At 38.8% G+C, this 24,757-nt stretch overlaps 2 protein-coding genes across 4 annotated transcripts in view; one reads left to right on the top strand and one right to left on the bottom strand.

Moving 5' to 3' along the window:
• The window catches only part of GALK2 (galactokinase 2), a 108,340-nt gene extending 105,499 nt beyond the window's left edge, over positions 1–2,841 (top strand). For 2 of the 3 annotated variants that reach the window (XM_017543769.2, XM_017543776.2), the window contains exon 10: positions 2,272–2,841. In XM_017543769.2, the coding sequence (XP_017399258.1) occupies positions 2,272–2,479 (208 nt within the window). In that variant the 3' untranslated portion in view covers positions 2,480–2,841. The remainder of the gene's footprint in view (positions 1–2,271) is intronic. The other variant, XM_037744992.1, reaches the window with a different exon arrangement.
• FAM227B (family with sequence similarity 227 member B) overlaps positions 2,841–24,757 on the bottom strand; it is a 273,911-nt gene continuing 251,994 nt past the window's right edge. The window contains exons 14-16 of the mRNA XM_017543814.2: positions 15,103–15,180; positions 11,410–11,479; positions 2,841–2,977 (exon numbers count right to left, since the gene is read on the bottom strand). Of these exons, the coding sequence (XP_017399303.2) occupies positions 2,879–2,977; positions 11,410–11,479; positions 15,103–15,180 (247 nt within the window). The 3' untranslated portion in view covers positions 2,841–2,878. The remainder of the gene's footprint in view (positions 2,978–11,409; positions 11,480–15,102; positions 15,181–24,757) is intronic.

Genomic DNA, 24,757 nt, shown 5'->3' with positions numbered 1-24,757 from the left:
GCTCAGGAGATGTGTTTTTAATGATTTATCGTTCTTCCAGAAAAAGGTGCAAACATGAAAAGTTCGCTAAACACCCTGGGTTCACTTACTTTTTTTCTTATTTAAAGTGTATATGGGCTACTAACCTTTGGTCTTCTCAGCATTTCTATGGCATATGCCAAAAGGCCTATTAAGTACCAGTGGGGAACACTGCAACAGACCTTTTGGACTTTATAAGTGTATGTAGCTGGGCAGGCTACTGACCAGCTGCTGGGGCAGCCCTGACTTGTGATCAAATGTGTCACTGACTCAGGGGCAGAAGCCTATTTATAATAGCACTTATCATTCTCTATTTGGGAAATTTGAGCCCTGATGATTTCAGACCATGTGATTGACGCAATTCAGTTCATTTTCATCTGTAGCATGCAGAGTGGTGACAGAACAGCTCTGGAGACTCAGTGGTGAGTATATTTACCTAGAAAGACTTCCAGCTTCTGCTCTCTGGAAACTAGTAGAAGTTTCAGGAAACAGACCCTCTGGCTCAATTCCTATAGATTTTATAGCCAGATTAAAAACAATACTCTCAGTTTGCTTTAGGTTCAATTTTGAAAAATCACAGCTTTAAAAAACTCTTTAAGTAAGAAAATATTATAAAATATGCCTTTTAGAAGTTCACTGAAGACCCTTAAAGGCTTGATGACTTGAGTCCAGCAAAATGGCCTATTTTGGATCTTAAATAAGAAGGCACAGTGTTCTTTACTATATATACCATGTCATGGCTGGCTTTAATGCCCATATTTTAGGGTCTTCCAGAGACACTTCAGTGACGCCTCAGTTTTTCCCAGCATCTTCCACAGTGAGAGTTTGATGCAACTACATATGACAACCATTTTTGAAATCAACAAACTGCAAACAGGCCCTTTGCCAACCTAGAAATTTAGAATTCAAGGATCCCAAGGTCAGAGAAATTTTTCAGCCTAGATGATGAGATTTAAGGCTTAGTTCAGCTACTGGGCCATAAGCTGAATGTTTAAGGGATAGGAGGAGATCAGTGACGTTTGTTTGTTTGTAAGCATTTTTTTTCTTTCCTGAACACCTATTTTCATTTGAAAAGCATATTTTAATATATGTAATAAAGCAGGTGATAAAAAGAAATAAACTGAGAAGAATCATTGAAGAGAAAATCAGTTACTGGCATGCAGTAATTTTGATGTTCTAGAGTAGAGGTAGTATTCTATTGATATATCCAGAAAATAAAGTATCTCATTTAGATTGAAAAAAAGAGGCAAAATTGTGCCAAATTAATTATATAGCCTTTAATCCACTAATAATTTGGAGGGAATTTTATTAGGAATAATTAATTGTAAGTACATGTTAACTTTCTTGTCAGGATAAACTGCATCTTTTAAAGCTGAGTGATCTGTGTACATTGTGATAGGTCCTTTCACTTTGGTTAAAATCTTAGGTTTAAAATTGTACCTGGTTTACAGTGACTAAAATTACCTCTTGCTGTGTGGTCTTTTATATAGTTGTTGCTATCCTAATCAGATACGTCTCATTTGATATTGAATTCTGAGTTCAGTAATCAGATCAGCTCCAGAAGGCACAGAGATGGTGGTATGGACTGCCATCCTCTTTGTGAAAAGATTTGCTTAATTTTCCATTAGAGATTCCACCAACCACCCACTCAACCTGGAGTTTAATAATAAGCTTTTTGTTGCTAAGTTTATTCAGTGAATGAGGCTATCTGTTCTAGGAGACTGATTCTTCTTTGTGAAATAGCCCAGCCATAAGAATGCAGCTGAAATAGCCACTGGTGAAAACCTGTATAGGACTGTGCACTTTAAATTTTGATTTGCCCTCATTTGGAGTGACCTTCTGATTCAGAGTTACCTACATTTCTTTTACCATTGCCTGTTTTATTTTAATGGCTCCTTCCTGATTTATGTGTAGGCTTGCTATACAACTCTTCAAGTGGCTACTTTATGGAATCAATATTACAGTGGGTTGTTGCCAGTCATGAAATGGGAGAAGCACTGTTGACTTTTACTACTTGGAGTCAAAACCAGGGACCAGATTTAGATACAATAAAAAAATTCCAGATCATGCTCTGAAACAGTCTAAATGTCTTAATGTCCTGATATGTTTGATGACACCTAAAAACCTCTCATGTATTTTCTTCATGTAACTTAGGTAGGCTATGTGTTCCATAGACACCAAGCAAATCACTTTATTTTCATTTATGGGTTCTAATATTTATAGGTTCTAATATTTTTTTTCTCATTGCTTTAGGAAGTTTGGGGCTGAAGGGTCACGACTTACTGGAGCAGGATGGGGAGGCTGCACAGTGTCAATAGTACCCGCGGACAAGCTGACCAGCTTCCTAGCAAATGTGCACAAAGCTTATTACCAGAGGAGTGATGGAAGCTTAGCACCGGAGAAACAGAGTTTATTTGCTACCAAACCTGGAGGCGGGGCTTTGGTTTTCCTTGAGGCCTGAAAAATGTAAAAAATCTCAGAGAAACTATTTAGGGCGCTTAGGAATTGGCAGAACTTTCTATGCCACAGTAAATTAATCTTCTTTCTGTTTTCTATTATGATGAATGGTTGCTATTATCAAGATGTATTTCCAAAGAAATGGTTGAAAGCTCTCTATGCTTCATAATAGTTATTTTTCCATTTTAAAATATGGTTTTACTATTAAGAGCCAAGATCATGCTTGGACAGATCTTTTAAGAATATACTGAGATTTACTGATTTGAAGATTTTTAAAGATGAATGGTAAAACACACAATACTGATTTAATGGATTGGACTTGAATTAAATATATTGCTACAGTTAAACTGATACCATTGAATTGTATGCATTATTCTTGAGTAGAGTTCATTTCTGGTTTCTCTTAGTGTTCTTCCTCATAGTTGTAGTTTTCTGTTAATGATGATGATGATGATGATGACAGTGATGCCACACAGTCTCTCTCAATTTTAGCTTCAGAACGCTATGAAAACAATACAGGATTAAAGTTTTACAGATTTTCTTGGACACTGTGTAATTGAACGTGAGGTTTCTCCAATTATCAAGAGTTAGGATTTTTTTTGACAAAAGAAGGATACAGGTAGAAAATTCAGATTCATTTGAATATTTTTAAACTGTGTGATATCATATAAATAACAACTTTCAATTCTTTTGGCCCTGAGCTATCTCCATCACTTAACAGAAAAACTTAGAAAAAAATATACTTTAAGTCTCTTCTATTCACATTGAAATAAAGAATTACTGAGGGGGCGCCAAGATGGCTGAGAGAAGCCAGTACCAGAATGCAGCTCCCAGCATGTAAGACACAGAGGGCTAGAGGACTTCACGATTCCAAACGAGGTGCCAGGTTCATTTCTGTGGGGCTGATAGGGTACTGAAATTAGGCCCAGGGAAGGAGCCGCAGGGCAAGAGCCACCCAGGGGGGCAAATCAAGAGGGGGGGTGGGGGTTGGGGGGCGCGTGTCCCCACCTGAAACGTGCAGCTGGCTTGGAGGGTCGGGGGATTTAACCCCCTCAGTGCTCTGTTTCGGATCCTGTGCTTACCTCATCCCTCCTGCAACCCATGGTCCACGAGTGCCCTGCCAGGCGGTGGGGTGCCGTGGGTAGGTGATGCAAATCTGAGCAGTGGCTACCTCCCTGTGGCAAGTTGTCACAGGGATCTGGGCGGGAGTTTGGACTAACGCCAAGCAGGATGGACCATCCCACAGAGGGAGGCAGAGTTGAAAGCAGGGAAACAGACCATTACGCCTGGGAGGCCCCACCTCCACAAAACTCAAACTGAAGCCCTCACTAGAGAGCTTGGCAGCAAATACACCAGCTTGACCCCAACCAGGAAGATCCAGCTCTGGGAGAGATGCCACTGGGAGGGCAGGGCCCATCTCACCTGCAAACAAACTCCAGGGAAGGACCACCCACCCAACAAACTGACTGAACCCTAGAGAGCCCAGCAACGCCCTCTACAGGCCAAAAAAGATACAGCTCCAACCTCAATAGAAAAAAAGTCCACTCAGAGACTCCTCCTGAAATCACCAACTTCAAATATTAAAGGGAGATAAATCCACAAAGATGGGAAAAAAACAGTGCAAAAAGGATGAAACCATCAAAGAACAGAACATCTCTTCTCCTCCCAGGGATCACAACTCCTGACCATCAAGGGAACAAAAAAAGACAGAGCATGAATCTGACGAATTGACAGAAGCAGGCTTCAGAAGGTGGGAAATAACAAACTTCTCTGAGTTACACGACCATGTCCTAACCCAATGCAAAGAAACTAAGAACCTTGAAAAAAAAGTTAGACGAAATGCTAACTAGAATAACCAGCTTAGAGAAGAACATAAACGACTTGATGGAGCTGAAAAACACAGCACAAGAACTTCACGAGGCATACACAAGTCTCAACAGCTGAATCGATCAAGCAGAAGAAAGGATATCAAAGATAGAAGATCAAATCAATGAAATAAAACAAGAAGGCAAGATTAGATAAAGAAGAGTGAAAAAAAAGATGAACAAAGCTTCCAAGAACTATGGGATTATGTTAAAAAACCTAATCTGTGCTTGATCAGTGTACCTGAATGTGACAGGGAGAATGAATCCAAGTTGGAAAACACTCTTCAAGATATTATCCAAGAGAACTTTCCCAACCTAACAAGGCAGGCCAACATTCAAATCCAGGAAATACAGAGGACACCACAAAGACATTCCTCAAGAAGAGCAACCCCAAGGCACACAGTTGTCAGATTCACCAGGGTTGAAATGAAGGAAAAAATCCTAAGGGCAGCCAGAGAGAAAGGTCGAGTCATCCACAAAGGAAAGACCATCAGAGACACAGCAGATCTCTTGGCAGAAACCCTATAAGCAAGAAGGGAGTCAGGGCCAATGTTCAACATCCTTAAAGAAAAGAACTTTCAACCCAGAATTTCATATCCAGCCAAATTAAGCTTCATAAGTGAAGGAGAAATAAAATCCTTTAGGGACAAGCAATTGCTGAGAGATTTCGTCACTTATAAGACCTGCCTTACAGGAGCTACTGAACGAAGTAGTAAACATGGAAAGGAACAACCAGTACCAGCCACTGCAAAAATGTACCAAATGGTAAAGAATAATGACACAATGAAGGAGCCACAACAATTAATGGGCAAAACAACTAGCCAGTAACAAAATGGCAGGATCAAATGAAAACATAACAATATTAATGTTGAGTGTAAATGGCCTAAATGGCCCAATCAAAAGACACAGTCTGGCAAACTGGATAAAAAGTCAAGACCCATCGATGTGCTATATTCAGGAGACCCATCTCACATGCAAAGACTCACAAAGACTCAAAATAAAGGGATGCAAGAAGATTTACCAAGCAAATGGAGAGCAAAAAAAGCAGGGGTAGCAATCCTAGTCTCTGATAAAACGGACAAGGAAAGATCTAAAATCGACACCCTATCATCAATATTGAAAGAGCTAGAGGAGCAAGATCAACAAAACTCAAAAGTAAGCAGAAGACAAGAAATAACTAAGATCAGATAACTGAAGGAGAGAGAGACACACAAAAAAACCTTCAAAAAAATCAATAAATCCAGGAGCTGGTTTTTTGAAAAGATCAACAAAACAGACCGATAGCTAGACTAATAAAAAAGAAAAGAGAGAAGAATTGAATAGATGCAATAAAAAATGATAAGGGGAGATCACCACCGATTCCTCGAAAATACAAACTACCATCAGAGATTACTACAAACAACTCTATGCACATAAACTAGTAAATCTGGGAGAAATGGATAAATGCCGGGACACTTGCACACTCCCAAGACTAAGCCAAGAAGAAGTTGAAACCCTGAATAGACTAATAACAAGGTCTGAAGTTGAGGCAGCAATTAATAGCCTACTGACCAAAAAAAGTCCAGGTCCAGGTGGGTTAACAACTGAATTCTACCAGACATAAGAGGAGCTGGTACCATTCCTGCTGAAACTATTCCAAACAATACAAAAAGAGGGAATCCTCCCTAACTCTTTCTATAAGACCAACATCATCCTGATACCAAAATCTGGCAGAGACACAACTAAAAAAGAAAACTACAGACCAATATCCATGATGAACATTGGTCAAAAATCTTCAATAAAATACTGGCAAACCAAATCCAACAGCACATCAAAAACCTTATCCACCATGATCAAGTAGGCTTCATACTGGGGATGCAAGGCTGGTTCAACATATGCAAATCTATAAACGTAATTCACCACATAAACAGAACCAAACACAAAAACCACATGATTATCTCAAGAGATGCAGAGACTGCCTTTGACAAAATCAACAACTCTTTATGCTAAAAACTCTCAATAAACTAGGTATTGATGGGACGTACCTCAAAATAATAAAAGCTATTTATGACAAACCCACAGCCAATATCACACTGAATGGGCAAAAACTGGAAGCATTCCCTTTAAAAACTGGCACTAGACAAGGAAGCCCTCTCTCATCACTCCTATTCAATACAGTATTGGAAGTTCTAGCCAGAGCAATTAGGCAAGAAAAAGAAATAAAGGGCATTCAATTAGGAAAAGAAGAAGTCAAATTGTCCCTATTTGCAGATGACATGATTGTATATTTAGAAGACCCCATCGTCTCAGCCCAAAACCTCCTTAAGCTGATAAGCAACTTCAGCAAAGTCTCAGGACACAAAATCAATGTGCAGAAATCACAAGCATGCCTATACACCAGTAACAGACAAACAGACAGCCAAATCATGAGTGAACTCCAATTCACAAGTGCTACAAAGATAACAAAATACCTAGGAATACAACTGACAAAGGAGGTAAAAGATCTCTTCAAGGAGAACTACAAACCACTGCTCAAAGAAATAAGAGAGGATGCAAACATATGGAAAAACATTCCATGCTCATGGTTAGGAAGAATCAATATTGTGAAAATGGCCATACTGCCCAAAGTAATTTATATATTCAATGCTATCCCCATCAAGCTACCATTGACCTTCTTCACAGAACTGGAAAAACCACTTTAAACTTCATATGGAACCAAAAGAGAGCCCACATAGCCCAGACAATCCTAAGCAAAAAGAACAAAGCTGGAGGCATCATGCTACCTGACTTCAAACTATACTACAAGGCTACAGTAATCAAAACAGCATGGTACTGGTACCAAAACAGAGATATAGACCAGTGGAACAGAACAGAGGCCTAAGAAGCAATGCCACAAATCTACAACCATCTGATCTTTGAGAAACCAGACAAAAACAAGCAATGGGGAAAGGATTCCCTGTTTAATAAATGGCTTTGGGAAAACTGGCTAGCCATATGCAGGAAGCTGAAACTGGACCCCTTCCTTACACCTTATACAAAAATTAATTCCATATGGATTAAAGATTTAAACATAAGAAGTAACACCATAAAAACCCTAGAAGAAAACCTAGGCAAAACCATTCAGGACATAGGCATAGGCAAGGACTTCATGACTAAAACACCAAAAGCACCGGCAACAAAAGCCGAAATAGACAAATGGGACCTAATTAAACTTAAGAGCTTCTGCACAGCAAAAGAAGCAATCATTAGAGTTAACTGGCAACCGAAAAATTTTCGAAATCCACCCATCAGACAAAGGGTTAATAGCCAGAATCTACAAAGAACTAAAGTAGATTTACAAGAAAAAAGCAAACAAAGCCATTCAAAAGTGGCTAAGGATATGAACACTTTTTAAAGAACACTTTTTAAAAGAAGACAAATATGCGGCCAACAAACATGAAAAAATGCTCATCTTCATTGGTCATTAGAGAAATGCAAATCAAAACCACATTGAGATGCCATCTCACACCAGTTAGAATGGCCATGATTGAAAAATCTGGAGACAAGAGATGCTGGAGAGGATATGGAGAAAGAGGAACACTTTTACACTGTTGGTGCAAGTGCAAATTAGTTCAACCATTGTGGAAGACAGTGTGGCAATTCCTCAAGGACCTAGAAATAGAAATTGCATTTGACCCAGCAATCCCATTAATGGGTATATACCCAAAGGATTAGAAATCATTCTATCATAAAGACACATGCACACGGATGTTCGCTGCGGCACTGTTTATGAAAGCAAAGACCTGGAAGCAACCCAAATGCCCATCGATGATAGACTGGACAAAAAAATGGTGGCATATATACACCATGGAATACTATGCAGCCATAAAAAATGATGAGTTCCTGGCCTTTGTAGAGACATGGATGAACGTAGAAACCATCATTCTCAGCAAACTGACATAGAACGGAAAACCAAACACCGAATGTTTTCATTCATAGGTGGGTGATGAACAATGAGAACACCTGGGCACAGGGAAGGGAACAACATTCACAGGGCTAGGTCGGGGGATAGAGGGGAGGGGAGGGTGGGGACAATGGGGGGAGGGGGACAGGGAGGATGGGGAGGGATAACACTGGGAGAAATGCCTGATGTAGGTGACCAGGGGGTGGCGGGGGTGGTGGGTGGTGGGATGGAGACAGCAAACCACTATAGCATGTATGTACCACGGAACAATCCTGCAGGATGCAGGTCATGCACATGTACCCCAGAGCCCGAATACAAATAAAAATAAATAAATAAAGAATTATCTGAATGATAATTCAGTTTGTTCATAGAACTTACTTTATTCTCATTCTTTTTCGACTACTTTTTCTCAAATACCTCTCTAATCCAAGAGAGGCTTCTGAGAATTCCCACACATTCTTTATATTCCTTTTCTGTGTGTTTACCAAAGCTTGTTTGTATATATGTACCTCAGTGTAAGGCAGGTATGCAGGTGTGTGGGTGAGAGTGACTATGAAAAGACTTAATGAATCCTGGGATTTGTAATGGTATTGATGGGTGCCTCTGTATGTATATCAAGAGTAGGCAGAAATGTTTGGCCAGTGATGGCAAATTACTCACTTCCTCTTGTGTACAGAATACAGGAAGCACTTTCTGAATTACACAATGATTTGGACCAAAATATTTTGCTGAAATACTCAGATAAGTGAGATAGCAATGGTTTTATGGAATGAATTACCCAGAAAATTATCACAATTACTTATTATTCTGTGATTTTATTAGCTCATTAATGTTTAACTCACAGATTGGGTATCACTATCTAGGATCTCAGTTTAAGGGAGGCCTGCACAAAGCTGGTTGTATTTCTTGAAAGGTAATAGTCATATATAGAATAATAGAAAAGCCAATATTCTATTTTAAAATAAACTTCTGGTGCATTTTCATTCTTAGCAGAAAGGTAAATGCCTGAGAAAGCTCGAGTCAAACTTGTTAAAAGAATTTTGAGTTCTATAAACCCTAAAATCCAAAACCTGTATTTATTTAAATGTATAACTTCTATTTTTTTTTTTTTTAACACCGTGCCATTTTCTACAAAGGATTTGTGGTTGGGATATAATTCTTTAAAGATACCTGGATAGGTGTTTAAAAAAAAGGCACTTGTCATTGCTTTGCTGTTCCATTTAAAATTTTTACCATGGGATTTCTTCTTTGCACAAGGTGAGTAAAAATTTCCAATGTGCACTCTTTTTTGGTGGAAACACATGATCATTCTAAGTAAGGGATCTATCCTATATTTGTTTTGATTTCTCTCTTGAAAAAAAGAACTATGTTTCAGTCCTACCATCACCATGTGGTATTCTAGACATTATGAGAGATGCTAAACTCACCTGGAAGGGATAGGGCCAGGGGTATTAGAAAAAAGATCATGCCGTAAATGGACTTTGAGCATGGCCCTAAAGAATGAATAGAGTTTAAAAGCTGTGGAGTGCATGCTGCAGATGAGCAAAGCCTATGGGTATAGGCAAACATGGTGCATGTAGGAGGTTCAGTGAGAGTGAAGGGTTTGCTTTGCTATGTGGTGAAGAATAAGATTGGCTACAGTGGCTGGAGCTAGATTTTGAAGACTCAAATCGAGGCAGCATTTAGATCAGGGGTTATAGCCCAGCAGCCCATGGGCCACATCTGGTTTGCAGGTGTACAGAGTTTGGCCCGCAGAATGACTAAAAACTTGGGCTTCAAACGAGAAGATTATACAGAAGAATCTGGATTACTGAATGGTGGAATATCTGAGACTACCTGTCCTACATTTCTGCAGGGCATCAATGAACTAGGGCTGAGATAGTAGCTACCTTGTTAGATGAGGCACGGCTTTCCAGTGCACTACAGTTTCCACAGCTGTTTGTATAATAGTTCCCCTGGTATTCAAATCATTTACCACTTACCAGTTGAGGTCATTTGTACTTTATCAGCACACTTGCACTCTTGTTTTTGTATTCTAATTAGGTATTTCTCTGTGTCCACGTTCCTATCAATAGTAGGGAAGAAAGAAGATAGACCCCCCCCAAAAAAAAGGGAAAATGAACATTTTTTTTGTGAGTGGATGTAAAAAAATCATCCTTAGCTGGGAGTGGTGGCATGTGCCTGCAGTCCCAGCTACTTGGGAGGCTGAGGCAGGAGGATCACTTAAGCTGAGGAGTTCAAGGCTGCCGTGAGCCCTGACTGCAGCACTCTAGCCTGGGTGACAGGTGACAGGTGACAGAGTAAGACCCTGTTTCAACAAGAAAAATAGTCCTGTTTGCTTCTTATATTGTCCTGTTGGTATATTATATAACACCCAGGTGTTTCACTACTTTCTATCACTTTTCTGGCCCATGTAGAAATTTGATTTGACCCATTTTTGACATTATACCAGCAATCCTCAATGGGATTGCTCTAGATTTTTGAGTGGAAGCCTTGACATGCTGAAACTAAAAGGCTCTCCTCTATTCCTGACCTCCAATTGTCCAACCTTCAGACTTATTGTACACTAGTTCTTATCTGTACACATGTACACATGTTCTTATCTGTTGGGAGGGAAGAGGCCCTTCAGACTTAACAATACTGCCCACAGGTAAAGAGATGCAAAAGAGAAGTTGACAAGGAAAATCAGAAAGATAAAACAGGCTCCTTCTTTTCTTTCTCATACTTGAGTCCTGTTTAGAACCTTATCATATTCTGCCTGTGTTTCCGTTAGTTGAGGGCAGGGACTATTCATCTAACACAGCTGATGGTATGCAATATGATTTTGTTGAATTATTAATGAAAAACAAAATACAACTTCAAACATCAGCGATTAGTTTGTAATTCTAACTGCATTTGAGCTTTTCAGTTGCATAAACTGTTCCTGGTCAGAAGCTCGAAACGGGGAAAATAAACATGAATTGTCACTAAATATGTAAAACAGAGATTATCTTACATGTGCATGTAGATGATTAAATGACAAGAATGTAGTCTCTTCTGCCACTGTAATTAGGGTGTGCCACAATATATTGCTTATGAAATATTGTCTAGTCTATATAAGAGAAGCTAGAGAGAGAATTCTCAATTATTTTCAGAAAGAAAACATACCAGTTTATGTAGGAACTTCTCAAAGTCATGTTTAACTTCATCAGGTTTCTTGGTAGACTTTGCTTGGAGTCTAATCATGGAATAAAGAAAATCAATAACCAAACTAATTGTCCTTATACTGACACCACCTAATGGCCAACATTTATTAAGAATTTAATATGTGAGGCATTTGCCAAGCACTTTACATATATAAATTCAATTACTCTTAAAACTTCTGAAGCACATACTACTATTATCCTATTTTATAAATGAGGAAACAGGCTCAGATAGGTTCAGACACCTGCTCCTGCTGCCCGTGCGTGCGTGTGCGTGTGCGCGCACACACACACACAGACACACCAGTCATACACCTAGCAAGGAGAGAGTTTGAACCCAAGCACTGTGACTCAAGCCCTCAATTCCACCCACTGTGTGTGGTTCTCGTCCCAGCAACGGTACATCCTCTTCAGTTAGATTGTTCACACAGTATCGCTTTAACTGATTCCACTCATGAGGCTCTAGCTCAGACTTTAAGGAGTGACAGTCGGGAGAGAAGAGTAAAAGAGACTGACAAGGGAGAGATACAGGAAAGAAAGAGAGGGAGATGGAAAAGGCCACTGGGTGAGAGTACTTGCTAGACTGTAAGCTCATTGCAAGCAGGGATCCAGGAATCTCATGGTTTCTGTCACCAAGTATTCATTCAAGAAATATTTATGAAGGACTTTAATGATTGAATTCAGGAAGCAGCAGGAACCTTTCCAGAGATCTAAGAATAAGGGGAGAAGCAATGGTAGGCTAGGCAAGGAAGGATAGAAACTTGAAACTAGAAGAAATATTAGTAAAAGTAACACAGATGAGAGAAAAAGAAGCAGAATAAAAGATATATAAGGCTATTAATTTCACTGGTAATTTTCAAGTATTTAAAGACTATTTTTTCCATGAAATTGGCAGGAAGTAAAATTTTCTGAAAATCCCAAATACACTTTGTTGAGGCAGAAAGTTTAGATGCACTAACCCCTTGCAAGGCCTATTTGAGGATTCTTCAGCATTTAGACTCGGCTACCCCTGAAGGCAGAGTGGGATTACTCAGTCGAGGTTCTCTTACATTCGTGCTCTGTGACTGACACATGTCCCCTCACTCATTCTCTCTCTGCTTATTTTGTCTTTCAAGCTGGATTTCCTTCTCACTTACTGCTCTTCAGGTCTCACATTTTTCCTTCCATGCTTATCTAAAATCTGGCTCTTATAGAGCCATTTCTCAGTAACACCTTCTTAGAATCTCCTTGAGCTGCACATTATTCTCAGAATCTGTCTCATCTCACTTAGTTAAAATCACTCCCTCTTCCAAGTCACTCTTTTAATTTACAATCTACCCTCTTAAAAAATAACAGTTTTATTGAGATATATGTTACATATCATAAAATTCATCCTTTAAAATGTACAGTTCAGTGGTTTTAGTATATTCATGAAGTTTTATATCATCACAAATCCTTCCTCTTTCTGATTGCCTTTCCTCTCAAGAATATCTCTTCTGAAGATTACAAATGGAAGCTCATACACTGTGCCTATAACTTTAACAAGCACATGGGATTTATATATCCAAATATGTATTTTTTCAACAATGTGTCATTGCATTAAACATATTTGAACACTCCTTTTGAGTTACTCTGAGAATTGCCCTACATTCTTCTGTGTATTCTCAGTGGTGAAAACTCTGGTCCACATTTGATTTTTGGAAACTTGTAACACTCACCCAGAATGGAACCTTATAACAGGTGTTGTGAAGCAGAAAACTGGGTGGTGAAGTTTTTGGTGAAAAGTGAGATAAGATCCTAAAGCAGTGGGTTGATTTTTCTCATGTGCCTGGAAAACTAGCTTTGTAAGTTCTAAAATAGTATTGAGAAGTATGAACTGTGACTGCACAAAGCTATAGTCTCCCTAGGGGGGCTTCTTTGAAGGGCTGGACTTGTCTGATAATTCTTTTTTTTTATTATACTTTAAGATCTGGGGTACATGTGCAGAACATGCAGGTTTGTTACATAGGTAAGTCTGATACTTATTCTGCATGTGCTTGTGGGTGTGTTGGAAGTAGTATTACTATAAAGTAATCTCAATATAGGTTTTCTTATAATTTCTTAAATAAATGAGCCCAATTTTTCTTGCTTCATTGAGGAAAAATGTCTATATGCAAAGGGGAAACAGCAGAGGAAGAAGAGAAATAAAAAACTAGCCCAAGAGAGACCAGCTAAATTGGTTGTTTTTCTAGTTTACAACTTCCATAGGATGGGGCAGGCTTATAGGTTTATTTTCAAAAGGGCTTGAACTTGAGTCCTATGGCTGGAGGAGTAAAAACAGATGATGATAATGTTTAGCAATTAAGTAAATTAGCAGAGTAAATGATTTTGTGATTAAAGGAAGTTAAAATTACTCCAGATTAACTGTTAACTAGAAAACCTTTTTGCAGCTTTGTGGTTTTATGTAACACATCTCTTCAACTAAAGATGATCTTAAGCATTACCTATCAAGCTCCTTGTCAATTCTTTCCTGCTGCCGTTTTAGATATTTTATTTCTTCATTAATTCTATGCTTTTCCCTATAAAGTCAAAGTTGGAAGTTAAATTTTAAAATAATGCAGGCGTTACTAATTGGGAAAGAAGAAATCAACAATTTACTGACATACACGTGTTAGTAAAAGCCCTCTACAAGCCAATTCATTCCCTTCCTATGCACTATTTAGTGTCAAGAATCCCCCAGCACATTCCCTCTTACAAACAGTGGTGAAGGTATCACCCACCACACTTGAGCACAGCTGGACTCCACCTTCTGCTACCACAGGGGCCCTCTAGAAAAGTGTCCATCCGTGTTATTTCCACTAAGCACAGGAAGTCTAAGGGGTATGTGTGTGTGTATGTGCACATACGTGTGTTGGTGGGTGGGCAAGAGAGAAGGGAATGGGGACCCTTGGAAAGCAGGGGTGCAGGCTTTTAGATCTGCCTGCTGTACAGGACGTAACTGGTGGTCCTCCATTACCTCTCTTGGATGTCCTCCTTAAACAGCGGGAGGCACCTAAAAGGGAGGATCATCCTCCCCTCAAAGGCAATACAATCTCAAGGCAGTAATCTTGATAGCATGGATAGAAGCACTGGACCCTCCCAATTTGTTCTTGTAAAAATTGATGGATATTCTCTCATTAACCCATTCCTGGCTTCCTAGGACAGAAGATTACCATAAATGACCACAAGCAATCATTTAAATTAAGCACAAATAACTGAAAATGTTCCCCCAAGAAAACATTTCAGGAAGGACTTTCCTGTCGTGGTTTCCTGCTTGACTCCACCCCAGCGGCCACCCCAGCTCCAGGGAACTCCTTCCACTGCAGGCAACCTTTCTGCTAGTCTTCCAGGGCTTATCTTTGTAAATGGACAATACTCAAATCTCCATTCCCTGAAGCTCTTGCCTTTTCATGTTGGGGTGCACCCCTCTAGTCACACCAAGAAAAGCTTCCTTCCTTTTTTCTGTTTCTCTCACTTGCCATGGTTCCATGATTACAACATATACCTTTGACACTTACCTGAAAAGAATCTCAGTCTATAGGATGCTCAGACATGACTCCTCATCATTAAAATAAGGAACTTAGTTTAGATGACTTCTCTGATTGTTTCCAGCAATAAAAAGTATCATTTTATATTTAAGAATAGTATGGCATCAACTTACATCCTAAAATCCTTTCGGTTCCTTGCAAATTGTCTTTTGGCCTCCTTTATAATATCACGATATGTTGGAGCAGGTAGTGTGCTAGGCTTATTATTAAGGAACGATTTTCAATTAGGAACATTTGGGAAGTAAATAGTACCCTTCACAGAGGAACCAATGGGACCGTGTGACCTTGGCTTCCCAATCATAAAGAATCTCAAGTATAAACATGAATATTATGTCTGAAGTCACACTCAGAGGACTGAAAGAAAACACCACTTTAAAAGTGTGTCCCATTATCTCAACCACAACAACCACAGGGCATTTAATAGTATGATAAATCCTGTAATTATCTTTTATGTGTGTGTTTGTTTTAAAAGCAGCAACTTGTTAAATGTAAATATTAAAAATTACCAAAATTCGTTTAATTATATATTTACTTTTCTGAGATAGGGTCTTACTTTGTCACCCAGGCTGGAGTATGGCAGCATGGTCATAGTTCACTGTGGCCTCAAACTCCTGGGCCCAAAGAATCCTCCTGCCTCAGCTTCCTGAGTAGTAGACAGGATCTTGCTACCTTGCCCAGACTGGTCTTGAACTTCAAACTCCTGGGCTCAAGCAATCCTCCTGCCTTGGCCTCCCAAAGTATGGGGATTACAGGTGTCAGCTGCCACACCCAGCTTTCATTTTTACATATATTGAGAACCTTAAAGACTCTTCTAAGAGGCTTTGGAGGTAGCTGGCAGCATGTGGGCTGCCGCAGTTAGCCTGGCTTCTGCTATCTTCCCAGAAGAAAGATGGTAATCAGAATGTCCAAGTATGCTGTTAATGAAAGTGGGTTCTTGTTTGTTTTGGGCACAGCCTGAGGATATGTCTTAACCTTGGCCTTAACCCATGCCTGATCTGGCAAAGTAGGCGCTTCCCTTTTGAAGTGGGAATTGGCCAATATTGGTCAATATTAACAAGAAGACAGCTCCTCAACTTGTGTTAAAAGAAGACCTTAGCCTTGGTATTACACTAGGAGCTCTTAAACATCTGCCATCAATAAGATATAGGGGATGAACTGTCCTCTCTTACAGCCCCAATCTCATTGTGAAACAAATTTCAGTATTACTGCTTTCTCTGAATATAGTTTGCCCATTTTTAAAAAATCTTTTTTTCTATTACAGGCCTGCTCCTGATGTTCATTTTATTTATTTTCCACTAAGTATTTTATTCATTTATTTTTTGCTTGGTAAGCACTTTAAAAAAATAATTTGAACTTTTATTTTAGATTCAGGGGGTACATATGCAGATTTGGGACACAGGTATATTTCATGATGTTGAGGTTTTGGGTATGAATGATCCTGCCACCTAGATAGTGAGCATAGCGTGTGATAGTTTTTCAACACTTGCTTCCCTTCCTTCCCTTCTCTTTCAGTCTTCAGTGTCTATTGTTGACAGATTTATGTCCATGAGTACCCAATATTTAGCTCCCACTTACAGTGAGAACATGTGGTATTTGGTTTTCTGCTCCTGTGTTACTTACTTAGGATAATGGCCTCCATCTGCATTCATGTTGCTGCAAAGAACATGAGTTTGTTCTTTTTTATGGCTATGTAGAATTCCATGGTGTATATGAACCACATTTTCTTTATCCAGTCTGCTGTTGATGGGGTTCTAGGTTGATTCCATGTCTTCGCTATTGTGAATAGCTGCTGCAATGAATATTTGAGTACATGTGTCTTTTTGGTAGAATAATTTATTTTACTTTGGGTATATACCCAGTAATGGCATTGCTGGGTTGAATGGTAGTTCTGTTTTAAGTTCTTTGAGAAATCTCCAACTACTTTTGACAGTGGCTGAACTAATTTACATTCCCACCAACAATATATAAACATTCCTTTTCTCTGCAACCTCACCAGCATCTGTTGTTTTTTGACTTTTTAATAAGAGTCATCCTGACTGGAGTGAGATGGTATCTCATTGTGGTGGTTTTTGATTTGCATGTCTCTGATGACTAGTGATGCTAAACATTTTTGCATATGTATGTTTGCCACTTGCATGCCTTCTTTTGAGAAGTGTCTGTTCATGTCATTTGCCCACTGTTTAATGGAGCTATTTGTTATTTGATTGTTCAGCTCTTTAAGTCTCCTATAGATTCTGGATATAAGACTTTTATTGGATGCACAGTTTGTGAATATTTCCTCACATTCTGTAGATGGTTTATTGACTACGTTGATGTTTTCTCTTGCTGTGCAGAAGCTCTTTAGTTTAATTAGGTCCCACTTGTCAATTTTTTTGCATTTGTTTTTGAGGACTTAGTCACAAATTATTTCCCAGTGCTGATGTACAGAATGGCGTTTTCTAGGTTTTCTTCTAGGATTCTTATAGTGTGAAGTCTTACATTTACATATTTAATCCATTTTGAGTTGATTTTTGTATATGGTGAAAGGAAAGGGCCCAGTTCCAATCTTCTGCATATGGCTGGCCAGCTATTCCAGTACCATTTCTTGAGTAGGGAGTCCTTTCCCCATTGCTTATTTTTGCGGACTTTTTTGGAGATCACATAGTTGTGTGTGGCTTTATTTCTGAGTTCCCTATTCTGTTCCATCAGTCTATGTGTCTGTTATTGTACCAGTACCATGCTGTTCTGGTTACCACAGCCTTCTAGTATATTTTGAAGTTGGGTAATATGATGCCTCTAGCTTTGTTCTTTTTACTTAGGAGTTCTTTGGCTATTTGGGCTTTTTGTTTTATGTGAATTTTAGAATATTTTTTTCTAATTCTGTGAAAAATTACATTGGTAATTGGATAGAAATAACGTTGAATCTGTAAATTGCTTTGGGTAGTATGGCAAGTTTAACAGTACTGATTCTTCCAACCCATGAGCATGGGATGTTTTTCAATTTGTTTGCGTCACCTCTGATTTCTTTCCACAGTGTTTTGTAGTTCTCCTCACTTTATTGAAATGAACTGAGTAGACATATGTTCCTTATAAAGTCATTCTTATTGTAAAATTTGGCCATGATTGTACATTTGTGCTGTATAATGAAGTTCTGGGCTGTATAATGTTGGTGTTGACTGAAACCTTAGCATTTTCTTGTACTAAGTGGTGATGGTTTTCAGTATATTTCTGTTGATGTGTGTTAATGAATAGGCCTTTATTCTTTTTAGACACTTAAAACCATAAATTTTTCCCAATTAGAAAAAACAGAATACTTAGACCCTATAAATTATCAACAACCATTATTTTCTACTTCTGGGGGATGAATGTGGCAACATATTTTTCAATTCCACCATCTGAATTGGCCTCATACTTCATATTTCCATGCACTACTAAATGGTAAGCCACTGAATAGAAGATTCGTTGGGGGACAAAAAAAAATAGTCCTTTTCTGGGACTTCACAACAACAGTGGTGGGGTTGTAACAAACTAAGACCTCAACTCAAGACTCTGGAGTCTTTCATCTTCCTTTAAAATCACAGACTATTAGAGAAACAAGGGGCCTTACAAATTGTAGGATCCAATTTACTTATATTAGAAATGAAGAATTTGAAGCTTCTAGAAGTGAAGTGCCTTGCCTTTGAGAGACTGAGTGTATGTGAGAGACTCAGGATAAGAATGGCCCAGGGGCAAATTTTGTACTTTTCTGACAAAGTATTGTCCTAGAATTGAAACCAAGAGGTTAATTTGATCAGGTCTCCTTGCCCTGCTTGCTTTTTGTTTTACCCCCTTTTTCCATAAGGCTGAAAGCCATGCTGCTAAATGCTGAAACTTAACCTTTACTGGCTACTTGATAGATAACATTCATAGGTCACCAAAACAATGCTTCTGTTGTTTTTCAGAAACTTGAGTCAACTCCTGTTCAATTCAAACTGGTTGAGACCACCAGCCCTTGAACTGGGCCTGTGCAAGTGTCCAACAAGTGGCCTTTGGAGGGCCAAAAACTGTACCCTCCAGTTGTGCTAATATGATTTTCTATACATATGTTCTATAAAATGCTATGAAGCCTAACTATGCTTGTACAGAATGAACCTGTTACTTCATTTTCCCCATTGCCAATCACCTTTCCCCACACCTTAGACCACCCCATATACCTAACCCAGAAATATCCCTAAGTCTTATTTTAGAGGAAGAGAATGTGAGAGCTGTTCTCCTGCCTTCCCGTTTAGCAGCTTTGCTAATAAATCTTTTCTCTTTTGTAAACCTCATGTCACAGCAATTGATTCACTGTGCATGGGCAGAACACACCTGGACCTCACTGATAACAGAATGAAGCTTCAGGAGGCTTCGCTGTCTACCTTTTTGCCCTTAGAGACATTCCTTGGAGTATCCTCAGAGTTGTTTCTGAGCATCTCAAGTTTAAGGCGAGAGTGCCCATTATACACATAATGCTAATTGTGTAACAAGTAAAAGGAAGCTAGGCAGAAAGCTGTGGCCAGAATCTCCTACTTTGTACACTAGAATTTCTTTTTAAGCTCTGGGGTACATGTGCAGATCTTGCAGGATTGTTGCATAGGTACACACATGCCATGGTGGTTTGATGTCTCCATCCCCCCGTCACCTACATCAGGCATTTCTCCCACTGTCATCCATCCCCAACCTCTCTGTCCCCCACTATCCCTCCCCTAAACCCCACCCCCCAACATACCCCAGTGTGTGATGTTCCCCTCCCTGTGCCCATGTGTTCTCATTGTTCAACATCCGCCTATGAGTGAGAACATGAGATGTTTGATTTTCTGTTCTTGTGTCAGTTTGCTGAGAATGATGATTTCCAGGTTCATCCATGCCCCTACAAAGGACATGAATTCATTGTTTTTTTATGGCTGCATAGTATTCCATGGTGTATATGTGCCACATTTTCCCTGCCCAGTCTATCATCAATGGGCATTTGGGTTGGTTCCAAGTCTTTGCTATTGTAAACAGTGCTGCAATGAACATTCATGTGCATGTGTCATTATAACAGAATGATTTATAATCCTTTGGATATAGACCCAGTAATGGGATTGCTGGGTCAAATGGAATTTCTATTTCTAGACCCCTGAAGAATCAACACATTGTCTTACACAATGGTTGAACTAATTAACACTCCTACTAACGTGTAAAAGTGTTCCTATTTTGCCACATCCTCTCCAGCATCTGTTGTCTCCAGATTTTTAATGATTGCCATTCTAACTGGCATGAAATGGTATCTCAGTGTGGTTTTGATTTGCATTTTTCTAATGACCAGTGATGATAAGCATTTTTTCATATGTTTCTTGGCCTCATATATGTCTTCTTTTGAAAAGTGTCTGTTCATATCCATCACCCGCTTTTGAATGGGTTTGTTTTTTTCTTGTAAATCTGTTTTAGTTCTTTGTAGGTTCTGGATACTAGCCCTTTGTCAGATGGGTAGATTGCAAAAAAATTTTTTCCCATTCTGTTGATTGCAGATTCAGACTAATGATTGTTTCTTTTGCTGTGCAGAAACTCTTAAGTTTAATTAGATCCCATCTGTCCATTTTGGCTTTTGTTGCTAATGCTTTTGGTGTTTTTGTCATGAAGTCCTTGCCTACGCCTATGTCCCGAATCGTGTTGCCTAGGTTTTCTTCCAGGGTTTTTATGGTGTTAGGTCTTATGTTTAAATCTTTAATCCATCTGGAGTTAATTTTAGTGTAAGGTGTCAGGAAGGGGTCCAGTTTCAGCTTTCCCCACATGGCTAGCCAGTTTTTCCAATACCATTTATTAAATAGGGAATCGTTTCCCCATTGCTTGTTTTTGTCCAGTTTGTCAAAGATCAGATGGTTGTAGAGGTGTGGCATTGCCTCTGAGGCCTCTGTTCTGTTCCATTGGTCTACATCTCTGTTTTGGTACCAGTACCATGCTGTTTTGATTATTGTAGCCTTGTAGTATAGTTTGAAGTCAAGTAGTGTGATGCCTCCAGCTTTGTTCTTTTTGCTTAGGATTGTCTGGGCTATGCGGGCTCTCTTTTGGTTCCATATGAAGTTTAAAGTGTTTTTTTCCGGTTCTGTGAAGGTCAATAGTAGCTTGATGGGTATAGTGTTGAATGTATAAATTACTTTGGGCAATATGGCCATTTTCAGAATATTGATTCTTCCTAACCATGAGCATGGAATTTTTAAAAAATCTGTTTGTGTCCTCTCTTATTTCCTTGATCAGTGGTTTGTAGTTCTCCTTGAAGAGGTCCTTTACATCCTTTGTTAGTTGTATTCCTAGGTATTTTATTCTCTTTGTAGCAATTGTGAATGGGAGTTCACTCATGATCCGGTTCTCTGATTGGTCTGTTATTGGTGTATAGGAATACTTGTGATTTCTGCATATTGATTTGGTATCCTGAAACTTTGCTGAAGTTGCTTATCAGTTTAAGGAGATTTGGGGCTGAGATGATGAGGTCTTCTAAACATACAATCATGTCGTCTACAAATAGAGACAATTTGACTTCCTCTTTTCCTTACTGAATACCTTTATTTCTTTTTCTTGACTGATTGCTCTTGCTAGAACTTCCAATACTATATTGAATAGGAGTGATGAGAGAGGGCATCCTTGTCTAGTGCCAGATTTCAAAGGTAATGCCTCCAGTTTTTGCCTGTTGAGTATGATTTTGGCTGTGGGTTTCCCATAAATAGCTTTTAGTATTTTGAGGCACATTCCATCAATCCCTAGTTAATTGAGGGTTTTTAGCATAAAGTCTGTTGAATTTTGCCAAAGGCCTTTTCTGCATCTACTGAGATAATCGTGTGGTTTTTGTCTTTGGTTCTGTTTATGTGATGGATTATGTTTATAGACTTGTGTATGTTGAACCAGTCTTGCATCCCCGAGATGAAGCCTACTTGCTTGTGATGAATAAGCTTTTTGATGTGCTATTGAAATCGCTTTGCCAGTATTTTATTGAAGATTGTTGCATTTATGTTCATCATGGATATTGGCCTGAAATTTTCTTTTTTCTTTTTTTTTTTTTGAAGTTTTTTTTTTTGTTGAGTCTCTGTCGGGTTTTGGTATCAGGATGATGTAGGGCTCATAAATTGAGTTAGGGAGGATTCTGTCTTTTTGTATTGTTTGGAATAGTTTCAGAAGGAATAGTACCAACTCCTCTTTGTACGTTGACAGAATTCAGCTGTGAACTCGTCTGGACCTGGACTTTATTTGGTTGGTAGGCTATTAATAGCTGCCTCAACTTCAGACCTTGTTATTGGTCTATTCAGGGTTTCAACTTCCTGGTTTAGTTTTGGGGGGGTGCAAGTGTCCAGGAATTTATCCATTTCTTCCAGGTTTACTGGTTTATGTGCACAGAGTTGTTTGTAGTAATATCTGACGGTAGTTTGTATTTCTGTGAATCGGTGGTGATATCTCCTTTATCATTTTAATTGCATCTATTTGATTCTTCTCTCTTTTCTTTTTTATTAATCTGGCTAGCGGTCTGTCTATTTTGTTGATATTTTCAAAAAACCAGCTCCTGGATTTATTGATTTTTTGAAGGTTTTTTTTTTGTGTGTGTGTGTGTGTCTCTATCTCCTTCAGTTCTGCTCTAATCTTAGTTATTTCTTGTCTTCTGCTAGCTTTTGAGTTTTTTTAATCTTCCTCCTCTAACTCTTTCAATTTTGATGATAGGCTGTTGATTTTAGATCTTTCCTCACTTCTCATTTGGGCATTTAGTGCTATAAATTTCCCTTTCTCCAGTGCTTTAAATGTGTCTCAGAGATTCTGGTATGTTTGTCTTTACTCTCATTGGTTTCGAAGAACATCTTTATTTCTGCCTTCATTTTATTGTTTACCTAATCATCATTCAGGAATAGTCTGTTCAGTTTCCATGTAGTTAGGCGGTTTTGAGTTAGTTTCTTAATCGTGAGTTCTAATTTGATTGCACTGTGATTTGAGAGACTGTTTTTTATGATTTCCATTATTTTGCATTTGCTGAGGAGTGATTTACTTCCAATTATGTGGTCAGTTTTAGAGTAGGTGTGAAGTGGTGCTGAGTAGAATGTATATTATGTGGATTTAGGGTGGAGAGTTCTGTGTCTATTAGGTCTGCTTGGTCCAGATCTGTGTTCAAGTCCTGGATATCCTTGTTGATTTTCTGTCTCATTGATCTGTGTAATATTGACAGTCTAGTGTTAAAGTCTCCCAGTATTATTGTGTGGGAGTCTAAGTTTCTTTGTAGGTCATTAAGAACTTGCTTTATGTATCTGGGTGTTCCTGTATTGGGTGCATATATATTTAGGATAGTTAGTTCCTCTTGTTACATTGATCATTTTACCTTTATGTAATGCCTTTCTTTGTCTCTTCTGATCTTTGTTGGTTTAAAGTCTGTTTTATCACAGATTAGAATTGCAACCCCTGCTTTTTTTTTCTTGCCAGTTGCTTGGTAAGTCTTCTTCCATCCCTTTATTTTGAGTCTATGGGTGTCTTTGTATGTGAGATGGGTCTCCTGAATACAGCACAATGATGGGTCTTGACTTGTTATCTAGTTTGCTAGTTTGTGTCTTTTGATTGGGGGCATTTAAGCCGTTTACATTTAATGTTAATACTGTTATGTGTGAATTTGATCCTGCGATTTTGTTACTGGCTGGTTGTTCTGCCCATTAGTTGACACAGTTTCTGCATTGTGTTGTTGGTCTTTTACCATTTGGTACATTTTTTCAGTGGCTGTTACTGGTTGTTCCTTTCCATGTTTAGTGCTTCCTTCAGGAGGTCATGTAAGGCAGGTCTGGTGGCAAAGAAATCTCTCAGCAATTGCTTGTCCAAAAAGGATTTTATTTCTCCTTAACTTATGAAGCTTAGTTTGGCTGGATACGAAATTCTGGATTGAAAGTTATTTTCTTTAAGGATGTTGAACATTGGCCCTCACTCTCTTCTGGCTTGCAGGGTTTCTGCCAAGAGATCTGCTGTGAGTCTGATGGTTTTTCCTTTGTGGGTGACCCAACCATTCTCTCTGGCTGCCCTTAGCATTTTTTTTTACTTCGTTTCAACCCTGGTGAATCTGATGATTATGTGCCTTGCGGTTGTTCTTCTTGAGGTGTTCTCTTTATTTCCTGGACTTGAATATTGGCCTGCCTTGATAGGTTGGGGAAATTTTCCTGGATAATATCCTGAAGAGTGTTTTCCAACTTGGATTCATTCTTTCTGTCACATTCAGGTACACCTATCAAACGTACTTAGGTTTTTTCACATAATCCCATATTTCTTGGAGGCTTTGTACATTTCTTTTCACTCTTTTTTCTCTATTCTTGCCTTCTTATTTTATTTCATTGAGTTGATCTTCAATCTCTGATATCCTTTCTTCCACTTGATTGATTTGGTTATTGAAACTTGTACGCTTTGTGAAGCTCACATCCTGTGTTTTTCAGCTCCATCAAGTCGTTTATGTTCTTCTCTAAGCTGGTTATTCAAGTTAGCATTTCGTCTAACCTTTTATCAAGGTTTTTAGTTTCTTGGCATTGAGTTAGAACATGTTCCTTTAGCTTAGACAAGTTTGTTATTACCCACCTTCTGAAGCCTGCTTCTGTTAACTCGTCAAACTCATTGTCCATCCTGTTTGTTTCCCTTGCTGGTGAGAGTTGTGATCCCTTGGAGGAGGAGAGGTGTTCTGATCTTTGATAATTTTATCATTTTTTTCACTGGTTTCTTCACATCTTTGTGGGTTTATCTAGCTTTGATCTTTGAAGTTGGTGACTTCGGATGGGGACTCCGAGTGGA

The sequence above is a fragment of the Cebus imitator genome, unplaced genomic scaffold (assembly GCF_001604975.1).
Source record: "Cebus imitator isolate Cc_AM_T3 unplaced genomic scaffold, Cebus_imitator-1.0 Scaffold9, whole genome shotgun sequence".
In the NCBI taxonomy this organism is placed as follows: Eukaryota; Metazoa; Chordata; class Mammalia; order Primates; family Cebidae; genus Cebus; species Cebus imitator.
Note: the sequence above shows the minus strand (reverse complement) of the source record. Positions and strands in the feature narration are given on the sequence as shown.